This window comes from Alosa alosa, chromosome 15 (genome assembly GCF_017589495.1).
Source record: "Alosa alosa isolate M-15738 ecotype Scorff River chromosome 15, AALO_Geno_1.1, whole genome shotgun sequence".
NCBI classification, from domain to species: domain Eukaryota; kingdom Metazoa; phylum Chordata; class Actinopteri; order Clupeiformes; family Clupeidae; genus Alosa; species Alosa alosa.
The window spans coordinates 502806-527777 of record NC_063203.1 but is presented as its reverse complement, the minus strand read 5'-3'; the positions used below and the strand labels follow the sequence as shown (position 1 = coordinate 527777).

Here is a 24972-nt window from a genome sequence, read left to right as displayed (position 1 = left end):
TGTTTTTTAATATAAGCGGTCTTGTGCGTCTCCACGTTTCACGATTGGCCAACGTTATCCCAACACCGAGAACGTGCACAGATCTGAGCTGAAAGCCTAGTTTGACAAATATATCACATAACTGCTATGAAGCCTCGATATGTCTACATAGCCTAGATATGTCTAACATGCTTCGTAGTATACCCCACTGGTGCCCTAAATAGCGATTCTGTTGTCTTTGAAAGGTTCTCTTATTGATGCATTGAACTGCAATTTGGATTAACACCTGCTTTTACAAGGCGGAAGTATTTAGGCACAGAATAGATGTGCGCTTTCATGAGCAGTCTTTGTACATACCGCGGAATACATAATTAGGCATTCTTTATTAGTGCGCACCCAACCCCAATGTTCGATGTTTAGCCTAGAGGCGGAGCTCCACATATATGACAGAGTCCTACACATGAGATAACTTTGTTTTTCAAGATAATTGATTGGTCAGTGGGTGGTAGTTTTACAAGATTTGAGCTAGCACATAACCTGCTCCCGACCAGGTTTGGCTGACAGCATAAGATACCATGGTGATACAGCGATACTAAAACAGAGCCACTTTTGTGTGAAAGCATATATACCCTGCTTGAGCGCAACATACCTCGCTAACCCACTAATCGAGATTCATAGGTTAGCTTATGTGCCATCTCTTTTGGGGCAGCCGTGGCCTACTGGTTAGCACTCTGGACTTGTAACCGGAGGGTTGCCGGTTCGAGCCCTGACCAGTGGGCCGCGGCTGAAGTGCCCTTGAGCAAGGCACCTAACCCCTCACTGCTCCCCCGAGCCGCCGTTGAAGCAGGCAGCTCACCGCGCTGGGATTAGTGTGTGCTTCACCTCACTGTGTGTTCACTGTGTGCTGTTTGTGTTTCACTAATTCACCGATTGGGTTAAATGCAGAGACCAAATTTCCCTCACGGGATCAAAAAAGTATATATACTTATACTATACTTTTGTGAAACCAGTCAAGGCTAAATTCATCCAGGATAACCAAAAAATTCCAGCTTAATCCCTTATCTAGGTTTTGTGAAATAGGCCTACCCCTCTGCAGAGCAAATTCAAACAGTCACCCTGGCTACAATAAGCACTGTTTTCCAATTTGGAATAATAGGCTAGGTTCATCTTGAGGCAAAAGGTATAATAATGTTGGTTATGGATAAAAAAGGCTATTTATGGTAGGCCTATTTTATCTAAACTTTGTTATAGTGAATTTTTAATTGTGAACTTTCCTGTAGGCTACTGTTTAGGCTACCGTGTTTTATTTGGTTGGTACGTTTAAACTGAATAGGCTAAAGAAAAATGTTGTTGACTCAATAAATGGAACATTGACGTCACGTTAGATAGAATCAGGAAGCTCGACCGGTTGAGCAGGAAGAATGCACCTGTTACTAGCTCGACCGGTTGAGCAGGAAGAATGCACCTGTTACTAATCCAAGTCGTTTCATGCCCTATTGTTTCCGGTGTCTAGGGCCAAAACTCAGTTGTGCACTTCAAGCTACCGTAGGACAAAACGCTAAAATCCTATATCCTGCTATAGGGAATGGCACATTTTTGGATCACAATTGGTGTGTACCTGTCGATTTGCTATATTTGCTCTGGGTATGCCAGAGAGGAAGCATGCAAATGGAATCTGAATGCTGAGTTGGGTTTAGACCCGCAGTCTTTCGATGATGGCGCTAGCTACATTGCCCACCTGCCGAATATTTCCGACAGCATTGGTTGCCAGTCGGCATGCTGTCGTAGGGGAGATTGCCAGCTTGCCATACTTGGGACTCCAGCTGATGGGACAGCTGAATGTTTCCTCGTGAGCTGTGTAAACGATGGAAAGGATGTCTGCGTTCTCCGACCCAGTTCGCAGTTCCAAGTTTTCAGGAAAATGTCAGTGTCACCTGCTCAACCAACTGAAGGCTACGCACGTCTTCACACCTGTACAGGTAAGCTCACTGTGGTGTTGCTAAATTGCACCCTATCTTAGAGTGTTTGGTAAAACACGTTAAGACCTCGTTTGACGAATTAAGCGTAGGCTATTCAGATTGTTTTTTTCAGTTTCTAGTCTACATGAAAATCAATCTGTTTTCTCTTATAGGGCTACCATTAGCATTGGCCAATTGGGATTGAAGTTACAGTTTATATTGCATATGCCTACACTGTTGGTTAAAGGAGAGTGTTTTATAGAAGCCTTGCTAGCCTTTTTGCTGGTCCATTAGCTGAGTAACTCAAATCCCGTCAAGTAGAGGGGTAGGGCGGGCCTATTTCACAAAGGCAAAATTAAGACATCCAAGATAAGTGATAAAGCGAGGTTTGACATAGCATTGTCTGGTCATCCTAGCTCAACTCGTTTCACTAACGCCAATCCAGGATGAGTAGGAGCGACCAGGACAAGCCATTTGTAAGTAATTCAGGATCCGTGCGCGTTCTCGTTTCTCCCCCAAAGAACACAGTTAAAAGACGCGTCATTCACACAAAGTAAACAACCGCTTTTGTATAACAATGAAGTAAAGTTTTCCTTTTTTGAATGGGGAATCATGGCTATTTTTGTAAAACAGCAGGAGTAGCCTAGGTGTGGCAGACCAACTGAATAAGTAGGTATGCACCCATGAGATTGCATTCTTTCACACAAACATTTGTGGGCGTTTTTGGGAGGTAACCAGGTAGGCCTACGCCATGCTTTTGGAGGTGCGAACCAACGCTGCATTGCCATTGAGATCACATAAGGAGCTGGCTCAAGGGTTATACAATTTTTTTCTCGTGTTTAGTTGTAAGATGAAGGCACAGTTTTTACAGCCATACATGCGTGTTCACTTCTGGCTCATTGGCTATCAATTTGGTAACGATAACGTGATTTGACGTCTTTAGAACACTAAACCGGAGGTGTCAAATGTTGAGTTACTCCAGTCTAGATCTTTTGACGTTAATCACTCCTATGATGTATTGCTATTGTCTATCCAGTAATTGCCTGATGGTTAAATAACCAAAAATCCGGTTGTTTGCACCTCCAAATGGACGGTGACGTACTGCAGGTCTGTGCATGACGCGTTTGTGTGAAAGCGCTTGCAAAGAGCCTATAGGCTACAGTATTTATATTGTCTTTATCACCGAATTAGTTGAAAACCTTCGAAAAATTGCCCCTCCACTTCCAATCAGCTACTGAAGGCTATTCATCAAACGTCTATCAACAAAGGAAGCAAACAACAAAGTATGTTAATAATTATAAGGCTACCATAATTAAAATGATATGGTATTAGGCAGACAATCTTGTGTTTTGCGAGTTAATATGTAGCAAATAGTATATACATGAAATGAAGCTCTTTAAAAAATCACATGGAGGTCTGATTTGAATGACAGCTAGCTGAACCAATAAGACAACATAATTACCATTAGAATTAGCTTAGCTTTTATTAAACGGCTCTTCACAATGCAAGTAGAACGCTCCATTGACTTGAATGGGATTTCCCAAAGTTCTAGCGTTAATTATTTTCGATCAACCGTCTGCTTTTACTTTTGAATGAAGTTCCAGTCCTTGCGTAGTGATGTGAAAGACGTGAATTAGAAGCACAAAACCCATTTTCCTTGACAGCGGTCTGTTATACTTAGCAACGGTCTGTTATCGAAAAATAGCAAACCACCGAACGTTGGGAAGGCCCATTCAAGTGAATGGAGCATTTTTCAGCATTATGAAGAGCCATGTAATAATGGGAAAATAATTTATTTTCCCAATAATGACCGGTGTTCTATACATTATCCCTTACTTGGCTGTTAGCCTGGTCGGGACCAGGCAGAGAATATATCCCCATGGCAACTTATGTGCCTTCACTTTTGTGAAACCAAGTTAAGGCTAAATTCATCCAGGATGACCAAAAAATCCTAGCTTAATCCCTTATCTAAATTTTGTGAAATACACCTCAGGTTTTATGGGTCCAAGCCTAATCTAAGATGTAGGATCCCTGTAGTCGACCGGGGTCACGCCTATTTAGGCCCAAAGTGCAGTGCAATGGCACCATCTGGTGGCCATGGATTATTTATCCATGCGATGCCAGCATGTTAGCAGTGGTTAGCTAACAGTGCTAACGTTAGTTATCTACGAGTCTCCTCTAAGTGACAATCATATTATACACAATGCTGGCAGTGCCGAGAACGATAAACAACCTTGTTTATCATGCTTACGTTGAGTTTACGACTGTTTGGCTTAATCCACAGATGTGGTGGAGCACTGTTTCATTATGGCTTGCTAAAGAGTAACCATTTGCTTAAAATAGGGGAGAGCTGGGAGGAGAGAATTTAATCTAATTTAACATAATTACAAAAAAGCATAATCAAGATTAAAAGCCATTATTCTTTGTATCAGTGTTGCGTTAATTCCACACATGTCGTTTGGATGTCCTTTTTCAACTTGCATTACTATACAATCCCATAAAACCGGAAAAAAATGACGACTCATAATCTATTTATGGAGCCGTAAGGTGAACAGACCTAGTGAGCGGAGCATTGAGATCAATGTTTTGTACAGAGTAACCATAGGTTACTCTATACAACCACAGTTGGCATTGTGGTAACTCTATAAAAAGTTAAAAAAAAGATTTGTTTACGACAAATCAAATTGGTGTCAGTCCAATGGACATTGATGTTAAGGTAGTTACGTTACCACGATAGGTTTACACCAGGAGAAAACGCACCCACTGAACAGAGTTGACAGTTTTCATAACTTGTCTCCACATTGCTCATTCCATTTACTTTGTTAGAAAAATGCCCAAATCAGTGACGATCATGCCATGTTTTCACCGCAACCTCCCGACAGAATGATTGCACCTGACCATACAAGCGGTTTCACACAAACGTACGGGCATTTAGAGCATTTTTGGGCGGTAACCAGGCGATAACCAGGTACGCCATGCTGTTGGAGGTGCAACCAAACACTGCAATGCCATTGAGATCACATAGTAAGGAGCTGGCTCAAGGGTTATGAACGTATTTTGTCGTGTTTAGTTGTATAATGAAAGCACAGTTTTTATAGCCATCCATGCGTGTTCACTTCTGGCTCCTTGGCTATGAATTTGGTAACTACAGTGGGCAGTGCTTCGACTTGGCCAGCTTCCCTCGCGGTCCGTGCGCGGGATCACGCGGCATCACGCGACTTTAATTTGTATTTTTCCAGTGACGCTGCAACGACGCTGCAACAACCGGCAGAGGTCTCAAGTGAGCAGGGTGTCTCGTAAAAAGAAATGGAGCTGGAAAACCCTACACAGACTTCACTACAGACTTTAGCACACTGGTTTAGAAATAATTTAATAGCCAGAAATTTAATAGCCAGAATTGCCTGCCCTGCCCTAATAAAGAAATATTTGGTTAACGGAGAGTGAATCCCGTTTGCAGCCGTAAAGAAACGCAGGACATTCTGGTTTTCTCCGAGTGCAACGATGATGGACAGACATCATTTGGACAAAATATAGAGCATATTAACCTCCGTTGCTCAGCCAAATGCCTTCCTGTTACGTCTTGTTATCACGGAGTTACTGGCGATAAACTATTTTTGATGGTCACAAGTTTACTTCATTAGCGTTTATTTCTTTGATTATTAAAGAGTGTTTTTCATTTAAAGGCTTGACTTCGTGCTTATTCAAAAGAGTATTTAGTGCTCTCCCCAATCCCAGACGTTCACATTGCATGTTTGTTTGTAATGGATGCAACCGCGAGATACGCTTGTCATAGGCGCCGATACCATGGGTGCTCCGTCTCTCAGGCAACCACTGAAAACATCGAGCACCCACGTGTGACAGCTTACAGTCCCGGCTAAATTTACATTCATTTAAAATCAAACATCGCAGTTTATGTTAAATTCAGCATTTCTCATAATGTGATTGGATATGTTGCTGTCAATTCCCTACTTCATATACTAACCACCAATGAGAGCGTCTCTCGTATGAAAATTCCTGACACTTCCCAACGCAAGGCTTTGTCGGGTCTTCAGCCCCGAATGTTTAAAATGTATATAGCCCTGAATATCATTTTAAAAGTAGTCTGACAAAGCGTATTGTTTTGTGACACAACTAAACACTGGTACCTCATAGAACGTCTATAACATAGCCTAGGTGGTCGCAACTCACAAAAGTAAGCAGATAGAAAGAACTCACGCAAATCTAGCCTACAACACGCAGACAGCTTTTTAGGGGAGAGACATACAAGACTGTGCTTTATGATTGTTGCCTTCTGATGGTATCTTGCTAATTCACTGAACTGCATTAGGTGACACAAATGGTATTGCCTTTATCTTATAACTCCTTGTCTGAGCGACTACCAGGCCTATGGTTTTTAAAAGTGAGATGTTCCCTGACAAAGACATTCGAAAATTAAGAATGTTTATTGACTTGAAAAATACACAAATTTTTGCAAACTCCCTTCATTCAACCCTTGAAGACATCAAAGGGTCTGGTGCGCTATGTAGATCGTTTCTCATTACCATTTAATTTCTCAGAATTTAGGTCTACTAGGCCTACAATAACGTCATCACCAAATACATCTTTTATTTTTAGTTGATCAACCACAAAGAGTGGTAGCATAGGCCTACTGTGCACAGTGCAGTGACTACTGTAGCAGCCCAAGGTAACCAGTTGTTGTAGATGAGAGGCAACCCCTTGTTTCAGATAGCCTGGACAATGTTACCTGGGTGTTGCCTACGTTATTAATTAATGGTAGCATACAATAGTTAATTGATTTGCGTAACATATTAGTTGGCTCAAAGAGTAGGGAATCAGGATGGAGAGAGTCACGCGTGTGTTGCTTTTGCGGGATCGAATCTAGTTTAATGCTAGTTTTCAAAACATTATTTTTTACATGTCTTTTATCCGAAAGTGGCTGTAATGTAGCCCGGCTCATGGCGTATGAAATGGCGACTTCAAACCGCCTAAAACAACTTGTTTGTGAATGTCTGACAACTGCTGCAGCGCATGCACGCGCAAGGAAATCAGGTGGAGAAACCAGAAGGCACACAACACCGGAGCGATTTTAAGGCTACTCTGGCTACCGGAGCGATTTCGCATAGGCTACTCTGGTGCTATTTCACACGCATTATAGCGACCCCCACTCACCGGGGTTAGGTGGAAGGTGTTAATACACAACTGGCATAGCCTACAGTGGACTAGGGCTGTCAAAATTGCTCAAAATGACGTTCGAATATCCCTTCTAAAATAAACATGTATTCGAATGTATTGGAATATCTAGGCCATATTATTTGCGCATTATGTCAGTGACGCGCATCATGTCATCTGTTTTTAACTTTTTGTATGGTTATTGCTTGACGGGGGATCCCAAGCAGCTTTCAGCCATAAGGCATTTCCTAATTCACCCGACACTGATATTCAAAATGTTGAAACTATTTCGGCATAGCCTATAAGCAGTTTAATTAAATGTAATGTTAGTTGTAAACAAACGGGCTACTTGGTGAGGCTTGGCCTCACAGATGCGCCCGTGCCTTAGATGGCAATACAAATCTTCACGATAGGCTTATTAACTGACCGCCCGATTCACGTTGGCTGGGGGGCAGAGGGGGCATCAGACATTTGTTCCCGAGGGTCTATGAATTGTTAATCCGGCACTGCCCCCAACGAACGCAACTTTCCACTTCTGAGACAGCTGAAAAGAAGTCTAGAGGACTCCTAACTCCCTAAGACCTACTTACTGTAGGCTGCGCAAACCACAGGCCTTTTTTTGGGCAAGCCTGCATTCGAGGGAGGCCTTCTGTTGAAGAATTTTATATAAATCCTGCGCTAACAGTAATCCTACCCCCCGCTACCACAGCTGTGGATATGTGGCATGCTCACGCTTTATGTCTCCTTGCAAACTAGGCCTATAGCCCAACCATTTACGTCTTCAAAAAATAACAACTTGCCAGATCTGCCTTCATACCTTTGGGCTTCATTCAGCATTTTGTTCTTCCACTGGAAATGACTCTTCTACATTTGCTGCCTGCTGCATCCTTTCTGTTTGTATTGTTTAGAACATGTTTGACGTCTTGAGTTAATGCATTAAACATTGTTTGCTGGTAACCAGCCACAAATAGCCTACAGATTTTTGCGTGCGTACATTCTCTATTCTCTCCAAAATATGCCCGTTCTATAGGCTGGCCAAGTGGGTAGTTCTGCGGCATAAAGCAGATGTATTTGTTTATTGTACAGAAAAATAAAAATAACCTGTCAAGCAGTCAATTGACTACATTGCAGTCAATAAGTAGGGCAAATTCTGAAACCAAAGCGTGGGTCATAGTTGTCTAAGCCTCTGCTGTGAGGCCAAACCCATGAACAAAGACGCATTGATATCTGCAATAGTTTTTCTTTTTTGGCGAAACAAGCTCACAGCCGAACGAGTCATAGCACTGAAGGGAGAGGCAACTGGCATGTGATCTCCCCATGGGCCAATGGATGTACAAGTTTTCTCCTGTGCCTACGATATTTAATCCAGTGGTTTGTCAAGTTGCAAAATGCTATTCGTTTTAACAGTATAGTAATAGTATGAAGTACTTTTTGTATAGGGTACTATCTTAATTGCTTTATACTCAATACTTGACCAATGGCAATTGCATCTGTCTATTGAAAGTGAGAATGTGGCATGTGATCTACTGTGTAGGCTTCATAAAATAAAATAAACAGATTGCTAATGGCCTACAAGCTGATCTGGGGTGCGTTTCCCGTATAACTACGGAGGTTAGCTATTTACTAACAGGATGCATCCTTCAACTAACCAACATGTAAGTTACGACTGTTTACCAAAACTGTCGTACTTACATAGTACTGTAAGTTTGGACCATAATAGTTCCCAAACTTCAGTAGTCTGGACTAAGGTGGTTAATGACGTTTAGTAGCACGTGAACGGGTACCTGCACATTCTTCTGTGGCGCATTGCGTTAAGGCCGGCAGATGACAGCCGCCGTTGCACAGCAGTTACCAGTCCCCTGTCCAAGAGTTCGAATCTGGGTTAAGATTTTGACAACAATATTGACATCGTTGTTTACCTAAGTTTATCTTTTGTGCAGATCATATTATCAAAATCAGAATCAGCCTTCTTGGCTTGGTTTGCGTAAACTAACAAGGACCCCCCCCCCATGAAAATCAAAGGCTACATATTCTCAGCTGACTCGTCAAAAAGTGCGCACCACCTTATTATCTGCAGGTGTGTGGCTTTTTTACTTACGTGCACATGGCTGCAAATTGACTTAATTTATGTATTTTCTGCCTTGGGCATTTTAAAATATGGATGTATGGTGGTTAGAAGTGTAAATATCAATTAGAAACCTAAATATATTTATAATTATTAATTTGCAAACAAATAACTGGCGTCAGTGACGTCTTTGACATGAAGATCCCTGGAACTATGCTTCTACTAGCATTCTACCACAGGTCGAGAGATGTAGTTGTAACTACACAACTTTACGATAGTGGTTGCGAACATTCGTTGCTACTATGCTTTTGGGAAACACTAACGTAGTGTAGCGATGCATTGGACTATGTAAGTTCCAAATATGAATGTAATTCTGCGGCATAAAGCAGATGTATTTGTTTATTGTACAGAAAAATAAAAATGACATGTCAAGCAGTCAATTGACTACATTGCAGTCAAGAAGTAGGGCAAATTAATTTACGAAACCAAAACGTGGGTCATAGTTGCCTCTATAGCGTAGCCTGTTAAAAACGTCGCAGAAGCCTACCCAAGGCTACAGATTAATTCTGAACAGTTATTTCTCTACTGGCTTAATTATCACACCACTGTTTTGATTTGCGTAGTTGCGTTAACACAACACTGACAATAATGTAGACAGCAAATTTCGATTTCCGTTACCACCGTGTAGTCAAGACTTAAGCCATACCCAAGTAGCCTAAATCGAGGTAAATCGAGCTTTTTCAGAAGGGGCGGCAGGCAGTGCGATGTACAGTGGCAGAGCGACGCACAGTGGCTGAAAGTGGTACTAAAGCTTCACGCCCCGTAATGCGCAACTGAAGTGGCCATTTGAAAGCGATGCCCACTGTATAGCGGGCTATTTGAACACTAAACATATCAAGGTGTCAAATGTTGACTAACTCCAGTTTAGTTGACGTTAATCACTCCTATGATTTTGCTTTTATGATATTGCTAATAGGGATCGACCAATTATCGGCCTGGCTGATTATTAGGGCCGATATTTAGCATTTTTATAATAATTGGTATCGGTCATTTTTTCCACCGATAAGCCGATATTGAAATGGATAAAGAATGAAACGTGCTACTTTGTCTGTAAAGCGTCTCTCACTCCCTGCATTTGATACTCTGTGGGCAAGAGCATTGTCCCGCCCACTACACCGTCTGATTTGTTAGTTAGCACGAATGCAGCCAATCAGGATCGAAGACTGAACACAGACAAAGTTTAGGATTCTCACTGAGGCAGACTGTAGACTTCGAAGGTAAGGAAGGTAGCCTACATTGCTGAAGTTGCAATGAATCACAATCATCTACACTGAAGTTACAAAAACACCACTTTGTAAGCTATTGTCTCTTTGATCCGGATCAATAAGTAAAGCACCCACTTCCTTCATTTAGCGAATTCCCGATTGATGCACGTTACTGATGCTGTTTACTAGTTAGCCTACAAACAAACTCGGGTGCTGCGTGTCGGGAGTTCTCTGCCTCCGCCTCGTTCGTTAATTGTGAATAACGGGACACCACGACGGACATAGTACGGACAAGTCCTAAATTATGCGATAGCGAACGTCAGTCTTATTGCTCCTTTTTGAAACGGACTGTCAGAAAAGACAACATGCACCCAGGGCCAGTCGTAATTTAATCCGCCTGAACTAAATCGCGTCCTGAGCGATTTAGTGTAGCTTGTAGCATACACATGGACACAAATTGCATACTTAAATAGCCTAAGAACTATTTTAAAACTGTTTTGTTAAACTATTCAACCGTAACACTTGCCATCACGCATGCACCTCTTCCTCTCCCTCTCTCGTGCACTCACACACACGATGGCAAAGCATCCTCTTTGTGACCGGTCCCTTAACAAGCACATGGCCCATTGTGTAGGCCTAGTCTATGAAAATAATTGCTATCACTTAGCTCTTGGATTAACATGATATACAGGATTTACACTTGCAAGTGATGCAAGTTGATAGACAATTGTGTATAAAAAGAAGAAAGAAAAGTTTGCATAATTAAATGCTTTTGAATTAATTTTTTGCAGCATATCGACTTCACTACCTACCCCCCTTTTTGACAACTGACATATCGGTTTTACATATCGGTTATCGGCCTCCTGTTTTGGTAATAATTGATATCGGTATCGGCCCTGAAAAAAACATATCGGTCGATCCCTAATTGCTAATGTCTATCCAAAGTAAAATGCCTGTTTTGACATTAACTGATGGTCAAATCAACCAAAACTCCGATATTGCACCTCCAAGTGGTCTGTGCGAAAGAATTCTGTATCTTGGTTGTAAATAAAGATGAAGTTTTATTTTGAACACTTACTTTGTCTCACTCGATGGATTTGGACTAGCCTCGGACTAACCTGACGGGCTAGGCAACAAAGAAACGCAAATGTTATCTAAATGCAAGGGAAATAGCATATGGGCTCATGTGTAGGTTTAATTGATAGATATCCATCTATTAGGAGGTAAATTGAGTGGGATAGGTCTACTTTAGTTAATAGCAATGAGCAGGCAAAAAGTTGTTTTATTAGGCCTACGCTACATTAATTTCGAGTTCAAACCGTGGTTTACATGCATTTGTCTCATCTAGACTTGATTACTCCAACGCCTTATTTACCTGTTTAAATCATCATTGCATCTCTCGTTTACCCTGGAAATCCAGAGTTCTCGCATTTGCATTGCATTCACTGCATTTGCAATGTACAATGTTGACCTAAGTTTCAACTCTGCACAGTATCCCATTAACTGCGTGACAGTAGGCTATTTACAATATTTTCTGTAAAGCAGAGTTTGTAAAAACGTTATCATCAACTTAATTCACGCACAACATTTATTTGAGCAGGAGAGAGAATAACAATGAATGGATGCAGCAACTACAGAAATTGTACAGAAATTGTAACCATACTTGCTGCTTTCTTGTACCATCTGTTGCTGGTTAACAGCACATGAAAAGCTGATTTAAGCTAATTCACTAACTCAAGACTTCAAAGCCATCATAGATATAAAACAGTTTTTGAAAATAACGAAAGGATGGAGGGAACATGGCAAAGCTTGGAGTTATTTCAGATGGGATACAACAAGGTAGGCAAAATTATGGTGCTTAAAACCTTAGCGCAGCTGGAATAATGCTTATGCTGATGTTAAAGCGCACGCGATGTTTAAAGCCATACACAACGGTAAATTGGAACAAAACTAAAAGTAACTTTAGCCTTTATAGGGCTGTATAAAGTTGTCCAGATTAATAGGTCGTAATTAGGCGTTGTTGTAAAGATATTGCATGTACTGTAGATGTTGTACTATATAGGCTACTAAATTTTTAGGTCACCAATGCACGAACAAAACCGGGAAATGGACAAATATTATCAAGGCTTTGAATGTTTCCGTCTGTGCACGGGGTTGTCTGTAGATTGGTGTGCAACGCATTCATTCATGCAGGCCTGTGGTCATGCATGCGCCCTTAAAATGGCATCTACATTTTCGCCACAGACTTTAGACCAGGGAGTTCCTGGTCTGTGGCGGAATTGTTTTCTGAAACTGCAAAATATCAACAGTGAAGCGTTTTATGCTGAACCGCCCTGTCTTTTTGCTGAACCGTCCCTGTGGGCGCAATCGAATTCCCTAATTTACAGGCGTGTACCTGTGGAGGGAAAATTCCAATATGCGCTGACTGCAAAATAGGAAAGACAAACGCGCGAGTATACAAAGTCAATTGCGCTGGGACTGAAGATAGAGCCCTTAGTTGTTCTGTCAACTAAGGGTGACCGATCATTTGCAGTTAGAGCACCCAAGCTTTGGAACAGCCTCCCTTATAACATCAAATCTGCACCATCAGTGGCTGTTTTCAAATCTAGTCTAAAGACCCACTTATATACAATTGCTTTCCTTTAAGTAGTGAATGATTCCACTCATGTCTCTGCTAATTTATTATCATTATTATCATTTCTGTTTGTTTATTTTGTCTTAGGTACTATACTGTATACTTTCTTTTTTTATATTTAGTTAAGTTTGTGTTTGATAGTTTGGTAGTACTATTTTATTTTATTATTATTATTATTATTATTATTATTATTACTATTATTATTGTTACTATTATTGTTATCATTACTATTGTTTTGTTTTTTACTTTGTTTTGTTTGTTTGTTTGTCTGTAGAGCACTTTGTGCTTGAAAAGTGCTATATAAAATATTTTTTATTATTATTAAAGGTGCCCTGCCACACAACCGTTTTTATTTGTATTTTTTTAAAATATGTTAGGTCCATATGTGTTTGTTATGTTGTGAATGTGAAAATGAACTGCTACCTCTTCGGTCAGCTCTAGCCACTGAAAAGAAATAAGCGGAGAAATCAGGCCAATTACAATAGCTGCTTAGTCTGAGGTGGAATTGAATGAGCTCATTACTATTCATGAGCTTGCCCAGTCGAGACCGCGCCCACAGAAATAGTCTAGCTCAGTGACTGTTTTCGTATGCAAGGATGGCTTGGCTTAATTTCAACAAGCTTGTGCGCTATGCACAAATAGAACTTCAATGCATGTTGCCCAAGAACCCAGAGTTGAGGATCAAATGGCTTCAGTTTATTTTTGGGAACAATGCCAAAGCTGGAGCAATAGGCTACCATCACGGCAGTCTACGACCAGTGCCCAGTCCGTAAGTAAATCTCTATTGTCAACTCAAGGAAGTGCTACTGTATGTTATACAGGTTTAATGCACTCGCTAGCCTAGCAGGTTTTATGCCCATTTGGACAATGCTATGAATTCATGCCATGAAGCTAAAATTAGTTAAGTATAAGTATATATATACTCTTTTGATCCTGTTAGGGAAATTTGGTCTCTGCAGTTATCCCAATCCGTGAATTAGTGAAACACACTCAGCACACAGTGAACACACAGTGAGGTGAAGCACACACTAATCCCGACGCAGTGAGCTGGCTGCTACAGCGGCCCGCAGGGAGCAGTGAGGGGTTGGGTGCCTTGCCCAAGGGCCCTTCAGCCGTTCCTTCTGGTCGGGGTTCGAACCAGCAACCCTCCGGTTACAAGTCCGAAGCCCTAACCAGTAGGCCACAGCTGCCCCATAGTTGATAACAGCGGTCATGTTATGGACGAAACCGACTAGCTGTTAGCCAATCTGAGTCAAGCAGCTTAGCTTGTTGAATATTAATGAGAAGTGGCGCAAATGGAGCTGAGTCTTCCTGCAGGCTTTCTATACCACGTTAGAATGGCTTGAAACAAGGTAAACAAGGCATTTTTTCCACAAAAAATGTTAGAGTACATGGGAGAACTTCAGACATTACCACAAAGTAATGAAATACGTGTAGCAGGGCACCTTAACCCAAACACATAGACAATAGCAATACATCATAGGAGTAATTAAAAAATCTAGACTGGAGTAAGTCAACATTTGACACGTCCAATATGTTTAGTGTTCTAAAGACGTCAAATAGCCCATTATAGTTACCAAATTAATAGCCAAGGAGCCAGAAGTAAACACACATGGATGGCTATGAAAATGGTGCGTTCATTATACAACTAAACACGACAAAATACTATGGCAAACTGCGTGGTCTTGCGGGGTCTCCCTTGATATTTGCCAAGCCATACAAGCCTGGTTTGGTGAAAGTGCCCTCTGGTGGAAAAACCATGTAACAACAAAGGAAATTTAGATGAAGGATCAATACTGGTATTCGGCTTTCCTTTACTTAATTTTTAAGATATTTATCAGACGTTATAAACGGCAACCATAATAGATCAGCAATCGGCACACCAATTTTTCGGTCTGGCTCTGAATGGTATGGTAACTAGACTACCTACCACTGACCAAAGTTGGTTGATTTGGTCAGGGTTCGAAACATCTTGTAACCTGGTGTTTTTCTCTGCTCAGAGTGCTGCACATCCCCACAGCTGGTAGGTCCCTGTAAGGCTGCCCACCTTCGTTTCTACTATGACATCAACACACGGAGCTGTAAGAGCTTCATTTATGGTGGGTGTCAGGGCAACTCCAACAACTTTGTGTCTCAAGAAGAATGTGAGTCAACTTGCGGAGGTGTAATTGGTGAGTGTCTATTTTTGCTTCCAGTGTGTGTGTGTGTCTACAAGGATGTGTCAACAAAGAACACATTGCAACGATTGTGTGTGTGTGTATATACCTACTCACGGATGGGTCAAATGCAATTTCATTATGCAAATGCATTGAATTCAGTGATATCATTTTGAAGAGCTGTGCAATACATTGTTTCATACACATTTTTCACATATTTCACATACATTTGCAAAAATGTAGTTTGCCGTCTTAACATACTGAAAATCACACTTCCCAATGGCCCTTCTATGTTCCTAGTGCATTTATGTCTATTTCTTAACAAGTGCTTTCTTTTGTGCAGCCAAGGATATCCCTAACCCAAAGAAGTCTGTTGATATTAAGCCCAAGGACCCTGCTGGTAGGATGCAATGCATACAATAGTAGCCAATATAGTGGTCATGCTACAGTCTTCAAAACTGGCCGATTTAATTTGACTAAGAATTGTTCAAATGTAAACGTGAAATAATCAAATTCTATGAAATTAAATATTCTTGTATTTCCTGTTTCTGGCTAAAGATCACTGCTTGATACCTTCGGATCCAGGAAGATGCCGTGCTGCCTTTCCAATGTTTTACTATGACTCCAAAACCAGGTCCTGCCGCCAATTCATCTATGGTGGCTGTGGTGGCAATGCTAACCGCTTCACTTCTGAGGAGTATTGTATGAAGACATGTCAAGGGCAGGAAGGTGAGAATTAATTGGATTTTTAGACATTCGATTATTTGATTACATTCGTCTATTAGTCAACTCCAGTCTGCTTCGTTTTTTGGAGAAGTCATTATACATTGCATGTCACATTCCTGGGCTAGACTGTAATTTCTGAATGAAGCGACACCAATGTGTAAAACAGAAAGGACTACGATTTAAAATAGATATACCAATTCCATATATTTGATAGTTGGGAAAAAATAGGCATATCAATTCCATGGAAGCAAGTCTTTATTAATCTATACAAAACAACACTTAATACAAGAACAAGATATTTCTAGTATAAATTAAAAAAGTGGCAGCTTGCTCTGGTAAACGCTTGCTTGTTCAGTTTTAGCTTTCTAATTTAATGCCATTATTGATGGTCACATCAGCTATTATGTAAGGGATGATGTATTGCCCGCTTGTCATTATCAGAAAATAAGTCCCGATAGGGCGAACAGAACCCTCATCCTCAAGGGACTTATTTTCTGATAATGACTGGCAGACAGTACATTACCCCGCTTATTATACGGCCAAAACAAGAAAAGAAACACAAGAACAGAGGAAGTGACGGCAAAATATTAAGAAGGTAGACATGGGCTTGCAAGTAATGTTATTGCATACTATAAGGTAGCCTAGCCTAGCTAATCCGTCATGTATCTATTGGCTGCTTTCCTGTTGACATCCAGCACAATGCATATTAGATTAGATTAGATTCAACTTTGAACATTTATTTGAACATTTATTTTATCTAATGACATAGAAAACATAATGAATTGCATCCATATATCTTTGGACTATGCGCAACTATTTTCCTCTAAAACCGTGAGAATGAAAGCTAATTACTTTCACGTTCTTCTTAAAAGTGACAGGCACTCAATTAGACCTACACACCACCTCTGTAATGACATTACAGACAAGTGTAATCAATATGAAGTATTTCAATTACTAAATATTTTTAGCTATTAGTAATTATGCAGATCATAACATATTATACATTATTAACAAAATATATAATGTTTATGAATTCCAAAATATGAAATAGGAACATATGACAAACGATCCTTTTCTGTGTGTGTGTGTGCGGAGGGTCCCCAAATCAATGCTGTCATTCCTGATCCATGTTCTGGCAAATGGAGAGCGATTTAAAAAGGTGACCTTGAAATTGTGGCGTTAAAGGCAGCATGATAAATTTGGGTGCACCTAAATGTTGTGCTGGTGCACCTAAATAAAAAAGTTAGGCGCACTAGTGCAGCCAATACAACAAGCTAGTCTGGAGCCCTGCACAATGTTCAGGTTAAAAGAGGCATATGAGGGGTTATTCTGGTTTTTAGTATTCAGAACATAACCTTAATTGGGTTATGGCAGCTGGAATAAGTTGTTTACATGAGTAATGTACACACACACACTCCACCAACAATATGTATTTATGAAGTACACTGTCTTGGTATACAGTTCATTTGACACACATTCCTTAAAAAGTCTACATATTGTCATTGTAATGGAACCGAGCGGAAGTTACCATTAACAAATGTGGGTGTGGCCAAAGAAGCAGAGGCAGTAGTGAAGATGGACAGTAATTTATTATTCGGCTTGGCTCGAACAACCAAGCAGAAAATGTTTAATAATAATCTTCCAAAATTGCAATATTGAACCAGTATGAAAAATCTGCTTTAGCTTATAATCAAAATACAGCAGCATTGTAACAGTCCTAGTACTCACAGTACCCTACACATCACATAGGCCAGACAAGACTAACATCAGACTAGACAGAGGGGGAACATATACCTGGCGGCCAGCACCATTTAACATAGACAGGTAAACACTAAACAATCAATTAACACACAATAGACAAGACAGACCCTGGGACACAAGCATAAATATATATCATTTGTCACTAGCAGAATGAGCTAAATACATTGTTAAATAATAAACTTGGTTACATGTGGAAAGACTAATCATCGATGCGGCTTGATAAGTTCCGTCACAAAATACCCCACAATCAATTAACCTAATGGAACGGTCCAATACCGCCCGGAAACAATAAACAGTCCATGCGATCCAGTCGGCCCTCCTTTGCCACCGGACCTTCAGAAGCTGGAACCTGGAACGAGAGGACTCCATGAACGCGAATCGGTAGCTATCGGTTGACAAACATTCAAACTTATGTCTCTAATTCAGACAAACAATAAATGTGCCACCATTGCTAATAGCTCCGTGTTGTGTTGTTTCTTACACATCTTAAAAGTGCTAGCCACATAGCAATGGCCCATGTACGAGTGTGTGTGTGTGTGTGTGTGTGTGTGCACAAATATCAGCTGATGTGTAGAGGACGAGTGCTGACAGTTCACCAGTCATGTGCGGTCGTAGCTAGACCGTCAGTCATGTTATGTCAAAATGAAATAAAATGTTTCCTTTTAAACCAAGGCCTATGGTGTTATTAACATGGTATTTTATTTTAGAATCCAAAAAGCATCTAACACTACAAATGGTAATAAGCTTAAATTAAATTTAAGCTATGCTTAAATTTGTTATGCAATTATGAGGGGGTCCTTGGGAATTATTCTGCCTTGTAAGGGGTCCCTGGCGCAATATAATGTGAGAACCTCTGGTATGGAGTATAGGGTAGTATTTTACCCTGTTTGTTGTCATGACTTATATCAACTGCCTCAGTGATATGTTTTATCTGCTCCAGGCCATTTCCAGGAGCGTGGTTCAACCCGTGATCGCTGGACTCCAGGTAAGATTTTTTGATGTTTATTAGGTTTTTTTTTTTTCTAAACAAAATATCAAATGTTTGAACTGAGAGATGGCCGTGGCGCGTCTGGCACCCCAACTCTGTCTCCCACTCGCTTCCTGTCATTCTCCAGTGTCCTGTCATTAAAGGCATAAAAAGGCCAAAAAATATGCAAAACAAAATATCAGCTCATTTCGAATTTAATGACTTTTTAAAAAAGTTGGGATTGAGACAACAAAAGACTGGGAAAAGTTGTGTAATGCTAGTAACAACACCTGGAGGAACATGTCATAGCCTATTTACCTTCTCCAAGTCAATTCTTGTCACAGAAGGTTAATGATGCTACAGAGACGGAAGTGGAAAGGTTTTGTTTGAAAGGAATTAAAAGTCTGGCCTATACTGTATAGAGGGCAATTGAAGCACATAGAAAACACTTTTTTTTTATATATATATATATATATATATATATATATATATATATATATATATATGGTAACACTTTACTTGACAGTTTGTTTGTTTGTAAGCACTTTGGTTCAACTCAGTTGTTTTTAAATGTGCTATAGAAATAAAGTTGACTTGACTTGACAGTGTTGACAAAGTTTTTTATTATGAAAAATGGCGTGTCCAAAATTATTCTCAGTGACTCCAACCACCTTATTCTAAATGTTAAAAAGACTGAGGAAATCATTTTTGACCCAAAGTCAGTCGGTAATCACAACCCAGTAACTATACACCAGCAACCAATCAAACAGGTACAATCATACAAATATCTTGGTGTTTATATAGATAGCTCCCTAACATGGAACACTCACGTTGACTTGTTATGTTCCCGCCTGCATCAAAGAGTCCACTTCCTGCGGCGGTTGCGTTTGTATGGAGTTGACCAAAAAATTATGATATTGTTCTATCAGGCAGTTTTGGAAAGCATTATTAGATATGGCATAACCACTTGGTTTGGGAACCTTTCTGTTGCATTAAAATTAAAGCTGAACTATCTAGTCCACACAGCCATGAAAGTCATTGGTCTGAAGCGGTATAACAACCCTCAGTCTATTTTCGATCAATGTGTGTTAAAGCAAGCAGACAGAATTCTTTCTGATCCCTCTCATGTCCTGCATGCACAATATGAGTTGCTGCCATCAGGCAGGCGTTTCAGAGTCCCCCACTGCAGGCTGAATAGATTCAGAAACTCCTTTATCCCCATATCAATAACACTCCTTAACAAACACCGCAAATAAGCGCCCTCAGTCATCAGGTTCAGCAAGAGGTTTTATTTGTTTTTATTACTTTATTTACTTAATTATACTGTCTGTTATTAGCCTTTTATGTCTATGTCTGTATTGGGTCAGAACTTCTGAGAAGTCCAAGACAAATTTCCCCAAGGGGATAATAAAGTATATATATCTATCTATCTATCTATTCATACCCTTTTTAAATAATCAATGGAAACATCTTTATTTGCATTAACTCTCAAAATGGTTCTTATTATACCTACCAAGTCTCTCCATGTCTCCACAATGATTCTAGACTGCACCTTTTTAACAGCAATCTGGGTTTTGAGTCGAGAGCGATTATTTGCCATCCCTCTGGCCTTGTGCTCACTTTTTTGACGGATTGAGGTCTGAACTATGGCTGGGCCACTCTAAAATGTTGGTATTGTTCTCGGTTAACCATTTCTTGCCTGGTTTAGCTGTATGTTTTGGATCATTGTGTGGTTTAATGGTCCAATGCCGCCTATTGGGTCTGCTATTTCAGTGTATTTAGCTCTCTTCAGCTCATTGGCCACTTCCACTCTGTCTTCCCAAGGAACAGTGAGTTCAATGAAGTAAACTATCTTCTCTGAATCCGACCATAGAATTACGATGGTCGTAGCTTAGTACTCACTATATGTGGAGGTACCGCCATCTGCTGGCCAAGATCAACCTTCATTTCCCAGCCCGCCCCATTTTTCAACTGGCGGTTTTACTCCTGGCCCAGCGGGACTAGGGTTTATCCCCTGGCATTACTAAGTTAATTTGCCTTACCCTTTACTAGCTGCTAATGAATTGACTTCTCTCCTTTTATCCTCTATTGCGCTGCCACACATTTCAATACCTGGTTATGACGCCGCATTGATACCGCCCCTGGGTGAGACTTACCTTGCATCCTGATAGGATATGGTGGAGACTGCCCACACACGAGCAAAGTATGCATTTATCATACTCACCAAACCATTGACTTAAATTCTTGGGAGATGGGAGCACATCATATGTAGCACCTAACATAAATCTGATCTTACCAGCTTCCATGCCCCATATAGATCTTTCCATTTAATCCGTCTTTTTCCACCCCCTTCCCAGTTCACCCACTGCCCTTTGTTTTGCCTGCGACACTGCCTTAGTACATCTTACAGCCTCCTCCTGTCTATGCATTTCCTCCACTACCATTTTCCTCTTTTCTCCTGCAGTAGCCTTACTCCACAAGGGTTGAGTGAACCATTTTGAGAGCTTTGATTGCAAATAAAGATGTTTCCAGTGAATTATTTGAAAAGGGTATGAATAATTGTGGACATGCCATTTTTCATAAAAATGTAAAAAAAAAAATATAAAAAGGCTTATTTTTTTGATTCCATGTGTCTACCACATTGTCTTAATATTACGTTTTTAGATTTTTTTTTTTTAAATTACGAAACTAGACACTCCAACACACCTTATATGCAAAGGCGCGGGAAGGGGGATGCTGAGGGTGCTGCAGCACCCCCTGCTGGCAGGAGAGATTTTTTAAAAATATTATATAGATTTCTTTTTTAAATATTATATATATATTTAAATAATTACTAATTCGCTGTCTGACATTATTTATATTTTTGTATGTGAAATGATGAGTCAAATAGCAAAAAAGGGTTATGGATAGGTTCGAATATAGGCTACTAAAAATTAAGTTATAGAGATCAACGTGAACGTGAGTCAGTTACTGTAAGAACCGTAGCGTGGTTTCATCTATGTGATGGCAAAGTGTGTAGGCCTACGGTTGATATAGGCCTACATATTCTATTCGATTTACACGTTCAAAAAAGCCATGGATAAGCTGAAAGAAACTTTAATTGTGTTTTACAGTTTTGCAAAAATAATAAATGCATAGCTAGTGAAATCATTTCACTATCCTAGTCGCTAAGATAGAAATTATTAGGACACATACTTGCTGTGGAGACGACACACTTTAGGCTATTCAGAAATTATTTGCCTATATTTAAGGCGAGACATTACAGGTGAATAGGGAAAAAATTAAAAATAAGACATCACCATGAAACTTCCTCAGTTGATTACTTACACAAGTATGAACAAAAAATGTATTAGAAGTTTTTGAAATTTGAATGTCTAATTATGCAAATTAGGCATTATCTCATTAAATATGCACACATTTGCATATACTTTTGGTAGATAGATCTGAACATTTGATAAAGCCAGGTACAAAATTATTTTTTCATTTTGTTTGCATACAAGATAAAAATAAAATTAGAGGGATTTCAGGATATCTGCTTTCATTACCTAGGAAATCAGAATATACTGTCCATAGCCTTAAAAAATCGATTTTTGCCATATATTTTTGATTAAAATGTCACATAAATCAGGCCAGGAATGATTTATTAACAAATCCCTCTGTAAATATCTTCAGAACACTGCTAAGTGTATATCTGGAAAGTTTGGTGTACATATACATAGGCTGAGATGTTTCTACTGGAAAATGAGAAACTCAATTTGAGAAAACAGCCTTGGAACACAGACAAGAGATTCCGTTCTCAGCCTAGACTCGCCTTTGAACTTTCGCGATTGGTTGCGGTTACAAAGGAAGTGTCCATATTTGGATAGCACAACATCATGCAGGAAAAACAGAGCTTTCCAACGGTACTACACATGTTATGTTTTGTAGCACGGTCACGGTAGAGCATGAAACGTTAGAAGACTAACTTTTGGTGAATTTAGGAGAAATATACAGGCAAAATGTAATGAAATAAACACCTAAATGTGTAAATTGGGCTTTGTTGTTGTAGTAGTGTGAAAGAATACATGCTGCCCAGGACTTTTCTAAAACTTCTCGCTATCACCCGCACACCGCTCTAAAATGACGTATTTATCAGTCAAAATCCTAAACATGTCCAGGGAAGGGGGATATCATTGGACATCCATTATTTTTGTTATTCAGCACCCCTGGTCAAAAATAGGTTCCCGCGCGCCTGCTTATATGTGATTTTGGTTACTCTGTGATGAATGGAAATGAAATATATGACTATCGAAAACTCATGAAAAAATTTCCAGATTGTGCGTTATCATAACTCGGTTGCCGCTTTGGGTCGAATCAGTGACTCATGCACGTCCGCTCAAAACCAGGCCATTTTCGTGGGTCTATCACTAGGTGGCAGTCTCGCCTGGTCACTTCCCGGAAACTTTACAGGCAACACGGCAACACTTCATATTTTATGAAAGATGTTATATCTCCATTTCTAGAAAAAATTTTTTTTATGAAAACTAGCCACTGTTTAGCTTGCGTTTTCTCAGAAACAGAAGTGTGTAGAAATACACGGTTTGCACCCACTGAGAGCTTAAAGTCTCACCTTTCAAACGAGCCATTGTTTATACCGGATCTGTGTTTGCATATTTAATACGTTTCACACACGTGTTTCAACACTGCATTTCGGTCGTTGCTTTTACCTTACCATTACCTTACGCATGCTGGTGGTTATGTATCCACCAGCTGCCTGCCTGCAGCCTACTTCCAAAACTCCAAAGCTGCTTGCTGTCAGATTTGGTTCCGAGGGAACAAGTTCAGTGTATCAACAACACTCAATAACAGTTTATGTGATGTGTTAATCAATTAAATTCCCAACAATTTCACAACAGCTAGTTCTGGAGTAGGCCATTCATCTAGCCCGCTTGCTTACGACGAGACTCAGGCTGCGCAGTTGGCACCCGCTTCCTTATTTGGGTTTTGGGTTGCCAGGTTTTAGCCTATGACAAAACGGTTGAAATTGAAACTAAGTGATCGTGTATGTGTAGGGTGTATTTCATACACAATCTGGCAACCTGAATGCATCAATGATATTACGGGAGTTTTCCGGGAGAAATAACAAAACGGGAGGGGGCTGGGAGATGACCTTGAAATAGGGGAGAAACCTGGGAAAAATGGGAATATGTTGACAGGTATGGCATGAGGATTTGTGTTATTTTCTAATATGTGTGTGCCCCATCCCACAGCCTTCTTTCTAGTGGCCACAGTAGCAGTCATATCTGCATTGCTTCTGGCAGGCCTGATTTCCATGTCTGTCCGCAAATTCAAGCTGACCCATCTCTCCCCTCTGGATGATAAAGAGGATTTGCTGCCAGAGGAAGAGCTTCCATCTTACATGGACACAGCTTAGTGACATCTCCACCGACTTATTACCGACTTATGTTATCTACACACACATCTATCTTAAACACTTCTAGGATGAACAGAATAAATGTGTTTTCAATAACCTTTATGAAACAATCATCATTTTAACAAGGAAAAACGATGAGACTTTAAGGAGCAAGAGGAACTCATTTTATTAAATCATAAAGATTACCTGAGTTATTGATTTTAAAATATTTCATGTCTTAAATGTGTGCCATTTTTAAGTTTCTATAGCATGTCATGTGGTGTCATTGTAACAAACTGATAATAAAGTTAATTCCCTAACCTGTCCACACATTACTTTGCAATTTCAGTATGGTAAAAAAGAAGGGAATAAAGAACTTATTACAGTTTACTGATGTGAAGTATATGTTATGGGACACATACAGAACAAGGAAACCGACAATAAAAAGAATAATGATGAAGCTAGAGATGCATTTCCTGAAGGAAAGACTAGTGCTAGGATGCTGCTAAGGTACTTGAAAAGGTTGCTAAGGTGTCTGGGATCAATATTCATAGTTCAAGTTCCAGTTTTTTATGTTAAGTGTTTTTTTTTTTTTTTTAGCAATTGCACACAGTTAAAGAGTGGAGAGAGAAAGCTCCAGATAAAGAGATAGAGAAAATGTGCCTTTCATGTTGCTACAGGAGTCCATAAGAAAACAGGTCGGTTACACCAATGGTCTTAAGCTAAGTCGGTCTTAACTCTGCATTCTAAGTTCAACCTGATCGTTGCACCAGTTCCGTGATCTAGGCGTAGGCATTCCTCTCGCGAAGACTGGGAATAAATATTACGCCTAATCAGTGAGGTCAAACTTTAAACACTTGTTTTTACAGTCCATGTGACGTTACTGCAGTGCAAACTAA

General features: G+C 40.1%; 1 protein-coding gene across 1 annotated transcript; it reads left to right on the top strand.

Annotated features, from left to right (window-relative positions):
* The first annotated feature begins 1404 nt into the window (after window positions 1-1404).
* On the top strand, window positions 1405-24393 carry spint2 (serine peptidase inhibitor, Kunitz type, 2). Its single transcript, XM_048265513.1, has 6 exons — window positions 1405-1958; window positions 15072-15242; window positions 15571-15627; window positions 15786-15956; window positions 18655-18699; window positions 23931-24393. Exons 1-6 carry the CDS (start codon window positions 1565-1567, stop codon window positions 24092-24094), a joined length of 1002 nt encoding a protein of 333 aa, XP_048121470.1. The 5' UTR covers window positions 1405-1564; the 3' UTR covers window positions 24095-24393.
* Window positions 24394-24972: the final 579 nt, after the last annotated feature.

Excerpts from the sequence above, each read along its gene's own strand:
- spint2 (XM_048265513.1), top strand. The coding sequence starts at position 1,565 with ATGGCACATTTTTGGATCACAATTGGTGTGTACCTGTCGATTTGCTAT. Across the intron at positions 1,959-15,071 it reads ACGTCTTCACACCTGTACAG|AGTGCTGCACATCCCCACAG; the intron begins GTAAGCTCACTG and ends TTCTCTGCTCAG. Across the intron at positions 15,957-18,654 it reads GACATGTCAAGGGCAGGAAG|GCCATTTCCAGGAGCGTGGT; the intron begins GTGAGAATTAAT and ends TATCTGCTCCAG.